At 38.1% G+C, this 21656-nt stretch overlaps 1 protein-coding gene across 2 annotated transcripts in view; it reads left to right on the forward strand.

Annotated features, from left to right (window-relative positions):
• GPC6 (glypican 6) overlaps nucleotides 1-21656 on the forward strand; it is a 726663-nt gene that overhangs the window by 206589 nt on the left and 498418 nt on the right. For both annotated transcript variants that reach the window (XM_077781485.2, XM_085556757.1), the window contains exon 2: nucleotides 12037-12195. In XM_077781485.2, coding sequence (XP_077637611.1) covers nucleotides 12037-12195 — 159 coding nt within the window. The remainder of the gene's footprint in view (nucleotides 1-12036; nucleotides 12196-21656) is intronic.

Raw genomic sequence — 21656 nt, forward strand, 5'->3', positions numbered from 1 at the left:
ATTTTTGCCTGTCATTACTGTTATACCTTAATTTGGCTCCATCCATGCAGCAGAGGCCAGGGAATATTTTATTCTGAGTAGCTTCTGAGAGGAGGAAATAAGGAGTGTGCTCAAGGTGATCTGAATTTAGAGAGATGACTTAGAGTCTTATTTATACTAAAGGCAAAAAGCACAAAAGACTTTGACATAGTGTTTTCCAACTTTCTTTCTGGCTCAATCTGCTATAGATCTGCAAAAAGTTTTCTCCAGGAGACAAGTACTCACTTTGGATAGTATCTGTCCATGTTGTGTCTGCCAAAGTATACAGAGTAAATAGTAACAAAGTGTGCCTAGTATTCTTTATGGGAAATAGCCCATTTAATCATAATAAAGAATTATCAAGCTTTACCTAGAAAAATATGATGCCTATCATACCTTGAAGATTATGTTCTTCCAATAAATATATATTTTTTTTTAAGTTTGGCTGTTGTTTCAGGAGTTTTGGGTTTTTTTAAAGTGTGACTTGTAAAATAACCACAAATTAATGGGAGGCTGGTCACTGCTATAAGGTGCCAGTCAAAAGCTGTGATTGTACTGAAGAAACTAGCCCCAAAGAAAGATATATGAAGAAGGTAAAAGTAATTCTGTAAAGGACTGATAGCAAAATATAGCTTGTTACTTTATTCTTCTATATTTAAATGCTTTGATTAAGTCTATAAAGGTACACCAAAGGCTTTTAATTTATGCAGTCAAAAATGCCCATTCAAAAATGTGATTACATAAGGGAAGACTTCAGACACTTAAAAGGATTTCCTTTCAAGCTGATCTTTAATCATAAAGGTCAAACCTTTAACATTAAAACACTTGAAGAGCAAGAAACATTCAGTTATTGATTTTGAAGACCCTGATCCTTACCAAGTATCACAGTCCATAGAGGGGGTTGATAGAAGTACAAAAATGTAAAAAGCTAAAAAGAAATTTTTCAGACTCGTTTTGTGTCTAAATGCAGGGGAACAAAACAAAACCGAAACAAGAAGTCCCACATGAACAAAAAGCAAAATGCCCACTCTGTAGGGCTAACACTAGATTAGATCTCAAACACTATTGGGAATAGTGGAAAAGGGAAATTGTTGTGGCTAAGCTGCTATCCTCTAAAAAGCTTTCTTTTTCTTTTTGGCAGTGATTACTGTGGCTGGATGATATTATGGAAGCATAGTTTCTGTTAATTAGAGCGAGCTAAAAGTTTTTTTCAGATCAAACAGTGTTCTGCTGGAAAATATTGATTGAAAAAACACCACAATGTAGCAAATAGGTTTTTTCTATTACACTGCATTCATTACACTGCCTACATTCTCAAACTTGCAGCCTCAGCAGTGCAGGACGCACCTGCCCTTCTTCAAGCTGGGAAGCCACTTAAAGTCAAGGACGATGTCATGCTTGCTCTGCCAGGACTTCTGGAGCACCCTTCTCAAATTCATGCTAGAATTATAGAATAATTATGTTGGAAAAGACCATGAAGAGAGACCAACTCAGCACTGCCAAGGCCACCAAAAAGCCATGTCGCTAAGAGCCACATCTGCATATCTTTTAAGTATCTCCAGGGACGGGATGGAGGCTCAATCATTTCCCAGGGCAGCCTGTTAGAGGGCTTAACAACACTTTCCATGAAGAAATTTTTCCTAATAGCCATCTAAACCTACCCTGTCACAACTTAAGGCCATTCCCTCTTGTCCTGTCACTTGTTACCTAGGAGAAGACACCTTGTTATACCCTCCTTTCAGACAGTTGTATAGACTCTACCCTGAGCCTCCTTTTTTCAGGCTAAACACCCCCCACTCCCTCAACCCCTCCTCACAGGACTTGTGCTGTAGAGCTTTCTTCAGTTCTGTTGCCCTTCTCTGGAAATGCTCCAGGATCTCAAAGTCTTTTTGCAGTGAGGGACCCAGGACTGGACACCGGACTCAAGATGTGGCCTTGTGACCAGTTCTGAGTACAAGCGAACAATCCATGCCCTGGTCCTGCTGGCCACACTATTGCTGATGAGTCCAGGATGCCATTGGCCTTCCTGGCCACCTGGGCACTCACTGGCTCATGTTCATCTGACTGTTGAGCAGCACCCCCAGGTACTTTACCAATGGGCAGCTCTTTGGCCACTCTTCCCCCAGTCAGTAGCAGTGAGTGGGGTTGCTGGGACCCAGGTGTAGGAACTTTGTCATGTTGAACCTCATACCATTGGCCTTTTCCAGCGATCCAGCCTGTCCAGATCCCACTCTAGAGCAGAGGGATCCTAAAGTCAAGCAAAGTAATAATCCTTCCTATCAGGATCTTTGTTTGAAAATGGGCTAAGAAATTAGCTCAAGCCCTCACCCAAAAATTTTAGGTACATAAAAGGGGATTTTCGCTGTGAAGCATGACTGCAAGTTCCTCTAGCCATATGTATCAGTGGCTAGATCCTTTTTGTGGAGGCATATACCTATAGCCCTTGGATACACATGGAAAAGACAGAAACTTGAGAACTTGACCTGAACCAGCAGGTAATTTCTACCTCCTATAATGTGGAAACCACAGAGATTATGAAAATTGGCAAGCTTTGAGACAGAACTGGGCCTGCAACAGGAAAGAAACCGTGTAGTTCATGCTCAGGAACCCTTCAAAACTTTCCAAATTCTGCTGAAGAGTGACAACACTGTCTTCTGAATCATCTTTAGTCCATATGCCCCCCAGGCAACTTTAGTCACATACACATCAGCTTTTCAGAGGATGCCTATGAGTCCAGCTTATCTGAAAGATGGGAGGATCTGGACACCCCCACCCAGGTTCTACAAGATGTGACAGCTAGTTATTGAAACTGAGAATCTGAAAGGAATCTGAAAAGAGCAATGAACAGGATTTCAAGAATGTCAGGTCTCACTGCTGAACCTTGAGATTCCTAAGGAAATATAATTTATTGAGAATGTTTCAGAATTTCTTGCATATTCATAAAAAGGTTGCCCATCCATGGTTTTAATTATTCATGTAGATATACAAGTATATCTATTTGCATTATATACTTGACAATGTCCAGTGAGAAACTGTCTTTTCGTATTGATAATTAGAAGCTTTGTAATTCACAGGGTTTTTATGCATGCTTTAACACATGGGTATTTTCAGTTCCATGAAGTTATATTTGTCACATAAGTGAATCAAAACAGTCTGAAAGTAGTTAGTCAATAGGAAAAAAAAAATTCTTTCATGAGAGGACATCCCTCTGGCACATTCTCAGTGGATATCCGTACTGTATTTTCTTTCTCCCATGTCAGCTGGTATCCTCTTATTGAAGGAGAGTCATTTCAGCACTCTTAAGAGGAGTGTGCAGAATTGGTCTGAATTCCTTACTTGCATAAGATTTACTGTGGGAACATAGGCCATTCTCTTCTGCACCTTTAGGAAAGACCTAAATACTTATTTCTATAGTTCTGAAACCCTCCCACCTGAAGGAAAGGCCACTTGCAGAAAAGGGCATCCACATACTGTGGTATCTTCTTCTACTTGACTGATCAGGAGGAGCAGCTGGGGATGATATTCCCATGACCCTTGCAAGTCAAGGCTCCCAGAGTCTCCACAGAGCATGTCCAACTAGGAGCAATGAGCTATGAGGCTAAGCAATAGACTAACAACCATAGTGATAAGTCATGTGATAACTCTCAGGTGTTCATGCAGTCATCATTTAGGTCAGGAGTTAGCTGATTTTTCTTATTTCTTCATTGCCACCCTCCAGTTTGTCACATTTTTCCTGTAGGGTTTTACACCTTCCTATATCAGTAGCTTTCTTTTTGAATCTCCGACAGTTCTGTCTGTGCCTTGCTTCCAGTACCTTGTTGGACTTTCTCACATTGTAACAGTGATTGGGTCTGTAGAACCAAGCTGGGGACGAGTGAATTTGCACCAAATTTGGCTCACAGACCACAGAACTCCTGCACAGGGGTAAAAGGACATTTTCTTTTTTTGGCCTCTCTTGCATTGAGTGATTTCTCTGGACATTATACTTGGTTGACATATTCTTAGCATGCTTCCCTGGGGGAAAAGAAAAAAGAAAAAAAAAGTTTTCCTCGTTCCTTTATAAAGTCAAAGATACACAAACTTGGAGAAAGTGCTTTGCTTCATGCCTTACAGCTTGTGTCACAGTAAGGTTAATACTTAGGAACTGGTAGAGGCATTTTGCTTTTCACAGTGGTTGGCTTCAAACAGAAATTACGGGACAAATGCCAGCATTTCTGGCCCTAAATTTCATGGGTAGACCTTGAGTCAGTATGATAACAGGACTCCTAGATCTTTACAAATTGTAGCCTCCCCTTTTGTACTGTCTTTTCCCTGAAGGAACCAAGAAAGAGATTAGGCTGAAAAATATTTCAATAAAGGGTTTATGGCAGAGGCAGCAAAGCCTTAACCACTGGTGTGTCCATTACAGCCTATGACTTATGACCAACTCGACATTATCATGTTTGTCTTCCTGAGCTGTTTCTGTGACTGACATTGCAGGAAAGCATGTCATTATTAATCAGAAGAAAAAAAAGTGTATTAATCTGTTTAATGGTAGCACAAAAAGGTTTCACTGTGCTGATTGAAGGCATCAGGATAACAGAATAAGAGGAGAGCACTTTGATTAATGACTCTTAAACAGTTGATTGGTATTTTAGAAACATGGAATTTATGCATGACAATACAGTGATTAGCAAGGGATATCCACAACTTTAAAATACACTTGACACTTCAATCAAATGGCATGACCATATCCATTCAGCTTTAATCTTTGATGTATGTATATTAGTAATGGTATAACTATCTTAAAGACTGGTTTGGGCAATACAGCATACCCAGCTAATCCCAGGAAGCTAAGTCCAGCACACTCTCATACTGCAACAGTATTTTGGTGCGTATATGACCTAAGTGGTGTAAATCTGTCTCTGATACACCATATGCTACAATCACATCTTTGGATTTCAGTTTTGTATGAAGAACGTTGATTGAAATCTTTATAAATACATGAATGTGTGCAATCTCATCCTGCTATGTTAATCATGAAATTGTTCTGAGGGTGGATTAAATTTAAAGCCTGCCTTGCATTGTGTTTTGTGGTCATGGTAAAGAAATGTGCTGCTTGTATTCTACTTCTCACTATAATGCTATATAAGACATTTCTGCTATTATAGTAGGGGACATAATAAACAGCAAAAATCAATTTGGGGGAGGGGAAGTTAGCTGGTGTTCCCAGGTGGGAGCATGCTTTGAAATCAGAAAATTGCAGCCATGCGAGATGATGAAACTATTGGTGCTGAATCACAGCCTTGCTCTTTGCTTTCCACAAGGCACTGAGCACAAAGCCAGTAATACACTCTCCAAGAGGTAACTAGAGATTCTTCTCACAAACTGTGTTATCAAAAAACAATTTGTCTGGCTGTGTATGCTTAGAAAATAAAATGATCCTGAGTGTTGGAGTAGTGGTACTGCTTCTAGTAGTTTAGTTGGGAATACTCGAGGGACTTCAGTTCTTTCTTTAGCATCTGTATAGTCTTAGTCTGAACAAGTTTGCCTTGGCCTCAGCTTCTGTAACTTATTACTGAAATCTTCCCAAGGACAACAGGGTCAGGGCTTCTTGTAAATGAATGTTCCCTGTGGGACCTGTAATGAAGAGGCTGTTAACTAATTATCAGTCCGTTTGGAAGGCATTCATTTTTTAATTGACCTCAAAGAAATCAAGGAACAAAAGGAATCTGGGCAAAGATGATTTGAGTTCTGAGGCAAACAAATGAGTCAGTTTTATTCTTGGGGTAGTTGCACAAGTTTATTGAAGTCCACCAGACATAAAAGGTTTTCAAGTTCAATATTCCTTTGATTAAAATTAGGAGAGCTGTGTCTGATGGCACAATCTGTGTGTTACAGACAGGTTTCCCTCCCTTCCTCTAGCTGTCATTTTCTGTGCAAATATTGCTCCTGTCATCACTTGTCAGGCCAATATTACAATGGAATTAATTTAAAACATAATCTGTTTCCTTTTAGTTTGAGTGGGAAAGTTCAATTTGTGACTTGAATGTCAGGTGCAGTTTTTCAGAGGCTGCTTGCAGGGCTGTTATACCCCACAGAGAAGATAATTACAAAGTCAGAAGGAGCCTTAGGACTTTATGGTTAGCGAACAGGGTTTTGTCCAACAAAAGGATATTTTAATTTTTGTTGCTTGAATATTGTCTGAAATACTAAAATTCATGTTTCTAATTTATTTTTAACTGCCAAAAAAGTTAATGCAGAAAACCTGATAGTGCTGCTTGAGTTTTTTTTTTTTTTTCCAAATTAAAGATGATTGTCAGTCAAATTCTTCAACAGCAGCAGATGTGTAACAAAATGGTGCAAGTGTATTGGAGAAGTATAGCTTTTTCTAATAGAAAATTTCTAATGTGATCATTAAGTGTTTCCTATGCTCCTGATTTCACCAGAGAACTTAAATTGAAAACTTCATAAAGTAGGTATTCAGAAACATTATCACCCATACTGAAAATGATTCAAATCTCAAAACATGGGGCAAGGGTTAAAGTTGATGAGGTTTTTCTTTTAACTTTATTCATTATCATTTTTAAGATAATAAAAAATACAGAAAATTGGGTGGAAAATGTTAACTTAGAAACAGAAGTAATGTGGTTCCAGTAGTTTATAATTCTGAGAGGTATGAAGTTCTGAAGTACCTAATCACAGAACCACAGAAGAGCCCACTTTGAAAGGAATGCTGGCAGATCATCTGGTCTCAGGTACTGGGGGAATGGGAGCCCTGATGGGGTTAACTAACACCTTTGTCCAATCAAATCTTGAAAACCTCCAGCAATGAGGCATCCACCATGTCCCTGCAGAGGTTATCTCAGTGTCTGACTGTTCTCACTTTAAGGAATGTCTTTCTTATTTCAAGATGAAACCTCTTCTAGTACGATTTGTATCTTTTGCTGCTTGTCTTTTCCATGTGGGTCCTTGTGAAGAGAGAGGCCCCATATTCTTTGTACCTTTCCTTTAAGCACTGTAATACCTAGGGTCCCACCTGAGTTTTCTCTTTCTCCAGGGGAAAAAAACTTGAGTCTTTTAGTCTTTCCTTACATTCCAGTCTTTTGATCATCTTCATGATGTTCCTTTGGACGCTCTCCAGTCTGCATTTTTCTTGTCTTGTGGGGACCAGAATGGGGCATGATGCTCCAGGTGCAGCCTGACAAGCACTGAGTATAGAAGGATGATCATGTTTCTACTTTGCTAGAAATTCCCTTGGGGATGCAAACCAGTATCAGATTTACATCTGTTGCTGCAGGGTATTGTTGATTCCTGTTGGCTGGGGGTCCACTAGGAGCCCCCATCCTTTTCAGCAAGGCAGCTCCCCAGCCACGCTGGTGTCAGCATGTGCTGGGCTCTTTAGCTATTCTGTTCCAGGTGCAGGACTAGAGACTTGTCTTTGTTAAAGCTCATACTGTTAATAAATTCGACTGCTTTCTCCACAAGTGGCTGAATATGAGTAGGTCTGAAGCAAGTATTTCAAGTTTCAAAGAGCACAGCTAATGACAAAGCCAAATCACATCAATGTAACCTGGAAGATGAAGACTGTAGAGCTACCTTTTCTTCTTTTAGGCTCTGTTGATGCATATAAGGTGAGCAAGTTTGAAATCCCACCTTTAATTTACCCCTTCTATTTAATATTTTTTATTCATTGCTGGATTTATGAAGCAGGGTGGTGACTCTGTTTCTATTCTCCCCAGTCATACAGTTAGCCCTAACATTCTGTGAACAGAACACTATCAGGGCTTTACATTTATGATTAGAATAGGAACTATAAAATTTTGACTGCCTGAGAAAGAATTGCTTCCAAAATTGCTAAACTTGCAACATGACCTATAAAAAATTCTGCTAGATAATAAATATGTTATGTGATAATACTTCCCTTTCTAATAATGCAGTCAAGGTGTTCAGGAAATCTGGTGGTTAAATTGTTAAGGATAGTGTTATATTCCATAGGGTTTACTGATCCTTAAGACTATCTTCTGCAAGCACTTACCACTCTCAGATCAGTTCCAGCATTTTGATACGCAGTGAAAGCATTTATTCAGCTTGAAAGCTGTAAGTTGCGATTTTTTAAAGACTTCTGAGTTTTGTAGCACGTTTTAAGGACACCAAACAGTAATACATCTGAATATAAAACAAGTGCTTTATAAATTGCTTTATCACACTTCAAAGCAGCATTGCTAGCGGGATTGCCAAATTCAACTGCAAAACTTGCCAATTTGGATCATGTGAAGGCAGGTGTGAGATTACAGCTGTAATAAAACTGAAATTGAATACTGGTAGCTGAATTTGTAGTAGGCAATTGATTTGATTTATATAACATAAGCCACATGAGGAGAGATATGTAGGTCAGCATCTTCAGCTGGAAACGGTGGTTAGAAGAGCTGTGGTAGGTCGCTGGGAATATTGAGTTAGTAGCTGTTCAGCCTGGCAGAATGCTGGTGCAGTGTAACTACATTCATGTCAAACTTGTTTGGGGAGACACCATTTGCAGCAAGGAAAAACTAGTCAGTTATAACCCATGCCACTTGTGCCACAAAAATCGTTGCTAAAATTAGCATAAGAACCTAGACCATATGGAGTTTCCTAGGGCAAGAACTGGTACATTAGTTATGACCACATTTTCAGCCTGCAAAATACTTGAGGTGTGTAAATACACAAATTAGTGATTAAACACTTTCTATGGTAATAGAACAATGTTTCACAAAATGCAAATAGTAAATGATCCTATTCAAAAAATCAGAGGAAGCACAATGAAATTAGCATGCAGTTATTTCCAATCCAAACAGCCTCTTACATCATGGATTTGCACAAAAGAAGAAAAAAATCCAAATAAAGCACACACCCCTTAATAAAACTATCCAAACTAACAAAAACCAAAAAAAACCCCAAAAAACCTACCAAACAAAAAACCCCAAAGACACAAACCGCCCCCTCCCCCACAGCAAGTTTCCCTTTGCCATTCCCAGGAAAGCACATGAGATTTTGTCCAAGTTATGAACTTTTGGAAACTGCAGCCAGTTGTGGCCAGTATAAACATTGCAGGGCTTAAAGCATTCTAAAAGCTTTATTTTTACAAAATTAGCTTGAACATCTTAGACGTACAAAGACTCCATTGGTGTGAACCAATGGAAAATGCTTTTGCTTTTAGTTTATCTGTAGTCTGACCTGATCTTCCAGTGCAGGAAAGAGAAGGAAGAAAAAAATCTAGAAACAGAATATGAAAAGTAGCACAATATTTCCATTATTATTTTTTTCTACACAAATGCAGAGAATATATTGACAGGAAGAAAAACTAGAAATTTGTTTTGAAAAAATGTCATTATTGTACAGCGAAATTTTTATGATAAGAATGGGTGGCTAGTATAGATAATTTAGGAAGACATATTTTTGGAGAAAAAATCTATGAGTGTTTCTGATAAATGTGAGTTTCTACAGTCAAGAGCCTCAATGAAAGAATAACCAGTGAATTAAAAGGAAAAAACTTACTGAAAACACATGTAAAAGAAAACAATTAGTAGGAATCCGAATGAGTTTGTAGCAGGTAAAGTGAGAAAAAAAATTTGTAGCAAAGCAAATCGAAGACTCTGAATGAATCAGAGAAATAGGAAAAAAAAAATTACTATTCCTCCAAAAATGACTGTTCAATAGAATTTAATTTGACCTAATACTCAGCATAATGTAGTGTCTTAAAAAATTTAGACTCATGGCTGTTACTTACTAAGCACAGTGCCATGAGATTACCATTAGGCCAGCTTATAGCCTGACAATACTGAGAAACAAACAGAGCCAGACAAAAAAAGAATAAGAACTTCAGATGAAGACAGGAAAGAAAAGTGAATTGTATAAAAAGTCTGGGTTGCAATGGTACCAGAGGATATTATCATAATAAAAAGCATGAACTTCAACTCTGACTGGAACTGGGAAAGTAGGTATTTTCAATAAGGAAAAAAAGCCTGGATTTATTGAGGAAAGGGGGTTGCAGACATTATGGATGGGACATTTTTTTTATTTAATCAAGCACACAGCACTGCTTCTAATGATACAATATTTCAACTTTACTTGTCTTTCTGACATCTAATAAAAACTCACATTACTGTTACTGAAATAACCTTTATTGTTTCTTATTCTGGCACCTCCCTTACCTGTTGAATAGTTGCAGTTTAATGTGACAGAGATGTAGAGGGTAAGGCAAACATTAGTCTGCCACTATCTTTTATGTTTGACAGCAGCTGGCTCACCAGTCCCTGTGTGTGTTGTTTATGGCTTAGATGTGTGACTTTGAGGATGGAGAGGAATTAATTTCTTGTGGTGGGAGGGTGTAGCAGACATGGCAAGCAATACTTACAATATTTTGGTGGTTGTGGAATATAATTTTTTCCCAGTTTTATGCAAAGTTTTATATCATGGTTTATTTGGCCATGACTGGGACTTGTAGGTAGTAGTGCCAAACAGTAACTGATAATAATAAAATTATCCTTTCTGAAGATGTATAGCTGTGAGCTTTTAAAAATTCTTGAGACTGCTAAAAGAAACCTCATGGCATTATAATTCATATATTACGAACTCTTGCAGAAAAAAACAAATTAAGATGGGGTGAGGAGTCAGGGTTGAGGAATGACTAAATTTCAAGTTAAAAGACTTCATTTGAGAACTGAAACATAAATTCGAATAAGGTGAGGGCAAACTGAAGACAGTGTTTATTCTAAGCATGTGCAAACCTCTTTTTGATGCTGTCTTCAAAATGATGCAGCAGCTAAATGTATTATACCCCTGGGAGGTATAAAACTTAGGGCCTGGTTCTCCTCACTACATAATACGAATGGTGAAAAGCAGCCTTAAAGTAGGTATAAATTGCATTTAAGTCTTCTTTATGGCTCAGCAGTGGTAGAAAGGAGCCTAAATATAAATGAGAATCAGGTCCCCAGTATTTATTTAACCCTTGGGCTTTGTATATCATTTTATTTGCAGTTTTAAGAGATTTGCAGGGGGATTTTTAATCAGGACTTGGTGTACAGAAAGCTAAATATTTTCATTGCCTTACAAGTAACTTTAATCATACAGGCAGATCATACTCTTTATTTCTCAAGAGGAAATGGTGGAATTTTCTGGCTTTGTACAAACCAAGGTAAATGTTTCTGACACCCTTAGTACAGTGTCAATTGGAAATTCACATTTTATGTAATAACAGACCATTTTAATTTCATGAGTTGAAGAATTGGTTTCCACGTGCAAATTGTACTGAAGAAAGCAATATTGTCAGAAGAACTGGCAGAGTGCTTCAAGAGATAAATCTATTGAATTAAATAAGAAGCATTCATTACCTTTTACATTGCATTTCCATATAATATAAGCATTAATTAAACTCTTCATTGCTTTTTCCTGTTCAGCAGAGCACTTGCTCAGTCTGACAAGAAATACTGCCCAAGAAAACCCAAACACAATCATTAAAATACGCTTAAGAGGGAAAGGAAGGAGAGAAGGGAACAATGTTTTGGTGTACTTGGATAAGTGGGACCTGTCTACAAAAATGCATAATTTCTGTTCTTCAGGTTTTGACAACAAATGCATGATTGTTGTTTTACAATTTTTGACAGACCCAGTGGCTTGTAATAGGTCATCTCACTAGATATTTCTCCAGGCAATTTAAATACAAACAAAAAGCAAGCAGTTGTTTTTCAAATTTTAAGTATGCTTCAGTAAATGTGGAAGGCTTCTTCAGCATGGGAGAACACTTGGCGTGAGGCACTTTTACTTTTTGAAGTATCAAAACAACTCTCAAAGTGCGTCTCCTCTTGCCTGCAAGGAATACCCAGCTATAGCAAAATTGTTGATACAAATTCAAGGTGTTTCCTGTCAAGCTCTTTAAGTTTTGACTTAAAGAGTTCCCTGGATAGCTCACCAAAACTGAAGACCCATCATGTGCATTTTGGTTCTAGCACATTTCTATCTGTATTCAAATATTTCTAATTTCTTCTTTTCTTGTGATTCCAGGGGAACATTTGAGAATCTGCCCTCAGGAATATACATGCTGCACCTCAGAAATGGAGGACAAATTAAGCCAACAGAGCAAACTGGAGTTTGAAAATTTAGTGGAGGAGACAAGTCACTTTGTACGCACGACTTTCGTATCCCGGCACAAGAAGTTTGACGGTAGGCTGGACATAATTTACTTATTTTCAAGGTTATGGGATTTAAAAGCCACAGTATCCATAATATCTATAATAAACGCCAATGCTCTTTTTTTTACAATTAGATATCACATTTGCAGTTGTCAGTTTGGCTAAGATAAGGGTTAATATACTGCTGGTATGCTTATCAGCTTTGTGAGTATTGCCTTTAATTACAATGACATCAAGAATCAGACTGTTAAGTGCCTGCAGGCTTGGCTAATGTTGAAAAAAGAGATTAGATATGCATAGAGAGGTTTATAATTTTTGTCTCCTAGTTTCAAGTGCAAAATTTAGGTTTGTAATTATGTTCACTTTTGCAAGATGAATGGTGGATCTCCCATGATTTTTGTTATTGCAGAGCAGTATTTGGGTAGTTTGTCTTCTTATAGCCTTAAGGCTGTTGTTTTTTTCCTGCGTGATTTTCTTGTGATGTACAGAGGCTCTAAAGAAGGCATCTGGCTTCCAAACACTAAGGCCTCAAGTTGCATTTGAGAGAGATTATCATACAAACCACTTAAGCAATATTGAACACATCTTTTCTACCTAGAAAGAACAGAAAACAACAGTTTGAGGGTTTTATTTCTTTGTGATCAGCCTTTATAAGGTCTTTTCAAGATCAAGGTTATGGTGTGGCAATTTGCTAAATGAGTGTTTTTGATACTGAACATTAAGCTGTTTTTATGGTTGCATCCATGTTTTAAATAATGGTTTTATCTAAATGTGAATTCTGTATTTATGTTGAAAGTGTCATCCTGAGCATTTCTGCATATCTGTAAGTTGAAAATAGTCTGGCATTAAGAGGCCTAAATCAGCATTGCAGAGAATTGCAGAGCAGGTGGAAAGTGTGCAAATAGGTGGGGGCAAAGCTGACAACCAGGTAATGGATCATATGCACACATTTAGGAGAATGGTGGAAGTGTTATCTCTGAACTTGGAAGCTTGCTTCAAAAATCTTCAGTCCCATTCAGAAAGAAGTGAAGATGTCTCTAACTCCTTATTATCCAATTAAAGATTTTTTTTCCAAATATTGATTCTCTCAATGTAACACAGAAGAAAAAAATAATTCTAAAGAAAGCAATAGAAAAATGTAATATGAAGATGAGCTGGAAGAAAATCTTTAGCAGATCAGAGGTGAATGTAATTTAGAGAATGTCCTTGGAAGGTGGGGATGACTGCACTTCTCTGAATTGTGATTACTTCCTTTATAATGAAAAAGTGTAATTTTTTAAGTAGTGGATTAAAAAAATTTAGTTATCTTCAAAGGATCAAAAAAAAAAAAAAATCCAGAATTTGTGTGTAGTGTTACAAGATGATTGTGCAAGCAGAACAGACATTTCAAACCATCTACAACATGCACAGGGCTTTTTCTTTCCTAGAAGGAAACTGGGGTGATTGCTGTTCTGTGACCATGCAGCACACTGAAAACACTCAGCTAATTGACCACAGAGCTCAGACAGCACTTTGCTAATTCTTTGTCAACTCCAGGCCTTTCTGTATTGCATTGAGTTTAAAGACATTACAGCTTTCTCAGTAATCTGAAGTTCTGTGTCTTAATACTGATGGTAAGGTATGGCTTAAAGTTCCTGATTGGATGTAAATATTCCCCTCTGGGATCTGCTCCACAGAAAATTGGAATAAAAGACTAAGGTGTTTTTTCTATCTTATTATTGATGCTTTAAAGGGAACTTGCAATGTAATGTCTTATCTGAGAACATTGGAGCTTTGTGTATGCTTTCAGAATTTCAATGCTATTTTAAAGCTATTCAAAATTTTTTCACTTGTATGGAAAAACTGCTTCTTTCCAGAAGGGCAAAGACATTAATGAAAAAATATATTCACCTAATAGACTTCCAGTGTAAAATCAGCTAGATTTCTTGCAGTTTAAAATGTGATGATAGTTATATTAAGATAGATAGCTAAGGTCCATGTTTTAACTGTTCAAGTACAATCCTTTTTTTTTTTTTTTGTTGTTGTTTCTTAATTTGGTACAATCACTTAATTTGTGATTGCACAAAGGAATTCTGATACATAATTCTGCCATTTAATGCTAGTACACCATAAATAGCAAAACAGATACAGCCAATTGTGATGATTTTATGTGAGTTTTGCACAGTACCTGTGTTTGTCAAGAGCAGCATATGGAAGCAATAAAAGAATATATGAATATCTAAGTTATGCTGAGATAGATATTAGTGTTGCTCCCTTGAGGAGTTAATTTCAGCTATAGTTGCTGTCAAGCTCTTTTTTTGTTCAGACATTCATATAATTTTGAGAACTCTTGAAAGGACATCAAAGGGATATCTTGCAGATTTTTTAATGCTGTACTAGACCTCTTAGGGTAATACTAAGTTTTGCAACATAAGACTTTTTAGAATGTGAGCTCTTTACAATTTTGATCTGACCTTCATAAGCCTTATCTTTCTTAATTTGTTTTCAGCCCCACAAGCATAGAGCTTAGATATGATAACTTAAGCATAGATATGATGTTATGATTTCCATTTTGAGAGGCAATTTGAGATTTGTTTTCCTTTTCAGGATTTTTTTTTCCCAGATTCCTATTCATGATGTAGTCTAAAAGGAAACTCAATCTACTGTAACTTGAACATTGTCTCTTTAGCCTCTGATGAGACAAACATTTTTACACAGAACCACAGAATCCAAGCATGGCCAAGATGAGGGATGGCTTTGTCAACCTTTCTGCTCCAAGCAGGCTCAGCTATCACAGGTCACCCAGAGTCATCTGCAGCCATGTTTTTAATATCTCCATGTATAGAGACTGCACAGCATCTTTGAGCAACTTGTGCCAGTGTTTGACCATCCTCACAATAAAGTGTTTTCTTGTGTTTACATGGAATTTCCTGATTTGGTTTGGTTTTCTTACTTTGTACCCATTGCTGTCACTGGGCTATATATCCCCCCACTAGATATTTATGCATGTTGATGAGATCCCCTACACCTTTTCTTTTCTGGGCTAAACAATCCCAACTCTCTCCACCTCTGCTTTTAGATTAGGTAGCCCAGTCCCCTCATCATCTTCCTGCCCCTTGCTTGGATTGCACCAGTATGTCCATATCTGTCTTGTCCTGGGGTGTGCAGACCTGAACCTAACTCTCCACGTGTGGCCTTATCAATGCTTAGCTTAGATGAAGATTCCCTTTCCTCAGCCTGCTGTCAATGTTCCTACATAATTTCTGTGTCAGTTTTATATTTTGTTTCACATGAAGTGCAGTACTTCAAATCTCTACAAGAAATAAATTTCTGTAATAATTAAAAGCAATAGCAGCTAAAGCTAAAATTTGTAGCTTTAGAAATTGCTAAACAATTGAGAACCATCTATGATCAGAAAAAATATACTTTTTTTTAATTGCCTATCATTTCTTGCATCCTAAACCCCCTTATAATCTTTAATTTCTTATTCATTTGTACTCCACATCTCAAAAGGGCTGTCATTGTATTGGAACTTTTGACTGCTCCATTATTCTAGACTTATTTATTTATCAGAGTATATGGGGTTCAAAGATATGTCAGAACCAAAGATCTGACAGTATAATTCTTCATTCAATTTCCATGTTCTAGACAAGTGGAGTGCATTAGCATAAGTCACTACACAACATAATGCCAGCTGCCACTTCTGTCTTGGCTGAGCCTTATGTGCAGATGTTTCCATCTGTATTGCCACCATAATATTGCATATTTGTCATTGTAGTGACATACTATATGGTCATTTCAAGCAAAATCAGTATCTGGAATTTCACTAATAGGTGTGTGAGGATCCACGGAATCTTCTCAAATAAATAGAGCCTTGAAATGAGAAGTTCCTTTGAAACAACAAGTGCTCAATGGTCCTAGCAAAGAGTGCAATACCTGTTTCAGCAATGGGACACACATACCCTTCCAAACACTATAAAAAGAAAAAGCCTTTCTAGCAGGTAGGAAACACACAGAAAGTGAAGGATTCCAGCAGATACGAATTTTTATCTTACCTCAAGGCTTTGTGCAAGATTAACCCATATAAGCAGACTTGTAATGATCAGCTGTTTCCTATTCCTAACCACAGACAAGTAATCATGCTCCACTTCCTGGACCTCTACCATATACCTCAAAACAGCTTAAAATATATTATGCTCCCAGTGTAGCTGTAATAGTATCATCTTATTATCACCAATTCCTTTGCATAGTGACATTGCTGAGCAGCTGTTTCACACACAAGCCAATTTCTTTTAAGTATTGCTCCATCAGCAACTGAAACCAGCCTGGCCGGAAGGCTTTGTCATGAATGTTAATGAGGATACAAGTAGCTGTTCAGTGACATTTTCTCACTAATCCTTTGAATTAGCATAAGGAAAACTATAACAAAGAGTTTTAATTTAAGCTAAATAGATCTGAACCTGATAAAAGACATACTGTCTCCTCATTCTCATTAAAAATTACACTAGCAGTCTTTGCAGGGGTGTTAAAAATGAAGGAATGTCTAAGAATAGCTATTGTGAATTTGAATGGATATGGATAGCCTTCAGCAGCATGTGTGAGGCATGATGCCTTTTAAGGAAAGTAACCTGAATAGCCTAAGGACCAATCTGCAGCTGCATTGATCTATCATACAGTGTCATCATTCCCCATGCTCCTTTTATTTGCAGTCTCGGAGAACAGTGATCCATACCCATTAGTGCCGCTCATATATATCTTACAGTCATTACCAGCAGTAGTGGTGTAAATTACAGGGCAGCAAAGTTTCACAGATGATCTCCCATAATAATACCTACAAGAATAGCTAACATCCCAGACACTCTGTATTCCCTTTTCTTGCACACTTTATGAAAGAACTTGGAGAAAAATAGCAGGTTTGAATCTTTCCTTGGATACTAGAGTTGAAAAAAAAAAAAAAGTTTTGTGAAGTTGGTTTCTAACAAAGTAAGAACTTTTCAAAGACATTAAATATTATAGCCAGTTATAACTGTCTCATTAAACTTGGCCAAAAAAAAAAAAAAAGTGTGAAAAGTGAAATGAGAGAGGTTCTTGAAGTTGGAATACACTGAAGTTCAGTTTCATGGCCAGCATAAGTCTCCTGTCCTTTGCTCCCTCTTCCTCCTACTCTCGCTGCCCAGCTTGCCAACCTACCTTGAGCTATAGCTCACTCACCTCTGTGGATTTCTGCAACACAGAAGGCCACTTGTACACTGGTGCTGTCACAGTCAGCATCAGTGTTTGGCATCAATCAACAGTGAATGGGAAGTGACTGTCACCATCAGTTTATCATCCTACTGTAAGACTTTCATACCTTCTCTCTGTGAGGTCTCACATGCAGCTCCTCACAACACTGACTCCTTTCCTCTTTCTTCCACATGGCCAGCTGACTCCTTCCCCTCATAGCACACACTAACCCTTACACAACCACCTAACCCTCGCTCCTCACAGCAGCACAACTGACTCCAACTCTCCTCTCTAGCAGCTAACCCACTCGTTTATAGCACCCATCCTTATTGTCCCATCCTTACTGGACACATCTGTGACCTATTAAGGGCAGGCCTGTTCCTACTCTTTGGTAATTAGTACAGCTGCAACTCCTCAGGGGTGAGACTGCCCTCAGCACTATCTCTATTCTCTCACAAGCCATCCTCCCACAGTTGGCAGGTAAAGGATGGACTTTGAGAAGGATATTTTCTGATGCTCTGCTTTCCATGCATCCAAAGCAAAAGGGTGTGGTTTCCACATGAATATTTTTGGCCTGATTGTTTGGTTTCTGGAAGCAGGAAGTCATAAAGAACTGCCTTTTCAACAGACCTGTTTGGGAGGGCTTTCTGAGAGTGTGGGAAAGTCAAATAAATATATACTTACATTATTCTAATGTCGCCATGCCTGTAGGCTACACCATACCAAAACTGGATTACCAGATATTTTATGGCTTCCTTCTGGGCAAAATGGTTGTGGTTTGTTTGCTTGTTTTACTTTGTTTCTTTTACAATATTTCAGTGTTGCTTTGCAACATGTTTCACATCAAGTGCAAAATCCACTGCAGGACAGGTGGATTTTTAAAATCCACAACTGCTTGGCTGTAACAGTGCTAGCAGGGCTACCGTTTACATATAATTCATCTAGTAGTTTAACACACTGCATAACTTCTGTGTTTGCCAAAATACAGACCTTAGAGCGAATAGAAAGCTTAAAGAAATGCAACATCTGTTGACTTGTAGCATGTAATGGTTTGCAAGCCTTCATTGGACATCTGGCACAAGTTTTCAAACATTAAAGAGATTCTTAATAAGAGATGACACACCTGAAATTTGACAGGAAACACAAATTTGAAAATAAAATATTTTACACCTGATCAAAATCCTATCAGAGCTGATGATAGTCTAAGAGAAACCTCTATTGCCTGCAAACCATTTTAGTCTCTAGTCCTGAAAGATTTACCTGGAGATTACTGTTTATCAATTTCACATATTATGTCAAAAATGTTGAACTACATTAAAGCAATTTTTTTTGTTTAATTAACCAAACTAGGAGAAGTGACAAGCCTTCAAATCTTGGATCAGAAAGATTTGCCTAGTAATAAGAACATTTTCCAGTCAGGGATGCTAATTCCTGTCACATGGCCAAGTCCAGTACTGAAAGGCAATATTCTGAGATTGGGTATCTTCTGCACACTCCCTGTAGTTGGAAATGCACTTTGTGCATTTGGATGGGCTCTGCTCTTCCTCAGTTTCTTTGCTAAGTGCAGCTGGTCAGAGGAACAGTAATATTCTAACCAGTAATATTCTAACCAGCTGCATCAAATTTATGAAGTTGCAAAGCAAAGAACAAGCTGAACCCTGAGCTGGAGTAGGTGGGCATCACCCACTTGCAAATAGATCTTGTTAGAAACCAGGTGTTGCCAAATCCAAACAGGCTTTGAGAGGGCAGGGATGCGGTGTTTTTCCCATGCAGCAGAAAACAGAATTTGGATTGCTGATGTTTAGGTATCCATGATATGAAGTGTTCCTGTAGGCTCCCTCAGTAGTCAACAGGGAGTAAGAGGTGCAAGTCACATTAGTGTAAAATTTATTTATCAAATAGGTCTGGAAAAATCTTTCCTTGGAGTACATATTTCTTTATATGGATTAGAAAGAGTATTTAGTTATGACATAAATGCCTATATTTTGGACTTACACATTTGTTCTGATAAATTCCACCCCAAGGAACAGAATAAAGGAGTGAAACATCTAAAAGACTTCTGAGCTTCTCCTTTGTGGACTTTTTTTGCCGCTTTTGCAGAAGTTATCCTCTTGTTCTTGTTGTTGTTTTGGCTTGGTTTTTGCTTTTTTTTTTTGTTTTGGTTTGGTTTTTTGGTTTTTTTGGGGTTTTTTGTTTTTGTTTTTCTTTTTGTTTAGTATTCTGTAGGAAAAGACATTTAAAATACTGAGACAGGTAGTCACTATAGAGGCCAGTCATTATCTTATGCTGGTTTATAAAAACCACTCTCCTGTTGAATTCAAATAGCATTTAATCTTCAGCAAAGCTCTGAACTGTGTATGGTTTTTAATATTTTATGATGAAAATTGTTCTCTAAGTGTCCAATCCTTTAAAATATCAACCCATAAGTAAAATTACTGATTTACAAATACTAAACCTCCTGTGATTAAAGATGCTTCAGATGCATGTGGACAAGAATAGAAATAATAGTGGACTCAGCCTCAAGTCCATAATACTGATGTCTTCTTGCAATTGTCCAACAGAGACTCTCTTACCCCTGTGTGGTTCTTATTCTGATGATAGGTGCTTACCTGACACACAGCAAGGACAAAACCATGCTGTGAGAATCAAAAATAGCCACAGTACATAAAACCCAAGCTATGAAAAAATGCTATACATACATATTGTCAGCACTTTGGATAATAGGAATTGTAGCCTTATAATTTCTCATTTGTTGTCCTCAACCCTCATTAAATGCAGAAATACTTTTTTTTAGATTAATCTCATGGCTGTTATAAACAGACATTGTTATCTTTTTGCTGACCTTCTTTCCCTAATTCTTTTGCTTGTGCATCCAAACAACTGGGAAATTAAAAGGAAACTTAGTGTATCATGAAAAGGTTCCTGTAATACAGAAAAATTATTTAATGACTCTCTGTCTCTGTTTCTCTGCTTACCTAAAAACTTTTTAGAGATTTTGTTAAATTAGTTTGGTTTTTTTTCCTTTTACTTTTGTTTTATGTTTTACAAGAAAAAGATGGCAGTGGATCTTTTTCTATGAGGAGTATCAGTGAGGACTTTCACTTTTTCTGGGAGGATTATTTCTTGGAGGACAGTCACTTTCAGCAGTAAGATAGGACAGAAGGGAGCTATATGCCTAAATGCTTATGTGCCATACTTCTAGAGAATGGAATGTGAATGAATGCTTATGTGCCATACTTCTAGAGAATGCTTTATGTGAATACTTCTAGAGATAACTTAAAAGCAGGCATATGAATGTCCACTTGTGAAGAAAATGCCACGCTCCAGCACAGTGTGGATGAATGGAGGCAGAGATCTCTGAAGGTTGCTCTTGGGGAAAGAGGTTTATTGGGGGTGCAGAAGGTTCTGCCTCGAGCTCCCAGGCGCAGCACGTGGCGGGGCCTGAGAGCGTGGAGGAGGGGAGAGACAAAAGGATGCGCTAGGAGAGGGGAAGCTCCAAGGAAGGGGAAGTTCCAAGAGAGGGGAAGAGGTTCCAAGAGACCGCGTGGCCCCTCGAAGCCTCTTTATCAAGGGGCTTCGAGGTGGGTTGGGATAAGGCATATCCAATGGGGTTACAGATATTTGATGTTTGAAGGGAGGGATAGAGGTGTGGGATGAGCCATACATGTTTTGGGGGGTGGGATGGAACAGTCCATTTCACCCCAGGACTCATCCAAAGGCAGGGTGTCATCCGGCTAGCTGGGAGAACTGTTCTCATCCTAGCTGTATTATTTATGAACAATCATATTTATCTATCATCTGCAACACACTTGTGCTATACTTAGTGGCAACAATGAAAATTGCATATATAAAGCAGAGATGCCAGAATTCAGGAAGGAGATAGTGAAGATGTGGGAAAGAGGTAATGCTTCTCAAGTCTTCCCTGCTTGCTTTAGATTAGCTCTCATTGTACACCAGCAGTTGAGTGGTAAAAATAAACATATGCTGCCTAGACTCCCAGAGTGTGGGTGCTGTGCTGGTGCTGGTAGAAAGTAGCAGCCATCCTTCTCTGCAAGGACAACCCTTCTGGGTGCTGGGGAGGGCTGATAAAGCTGGTTAATCTAACACCATAATCACCACCGAGCTGGTGTTAAATATGACATCACCGTAAGGAGTGCAGTTTCTGCTGGCCAGGCTGCCATTGGTAAAATAAACACAAATCACAAAGACACAAACCCCATTAGATTATCCATACTGCAGTGCTTCTTGCTTGTTTTACTGTGCATGAATGTTCAGGTGCTGTTTCTGAAG

Source organism: Lonchura striata, chromosome 1 (genome assembly GCF_050655825.1).
Source record: "Lonchura striata isolate lonStrDom1 chromosome 1, ASM5065582v1, whole genome shotgun sequence".
Classification (NCBI taxonomy): Eukaryota; Metazoa; Chordata; class Aves; order Passeriformes; family Estrildidae; genus Lonchura; species Lonchura striata.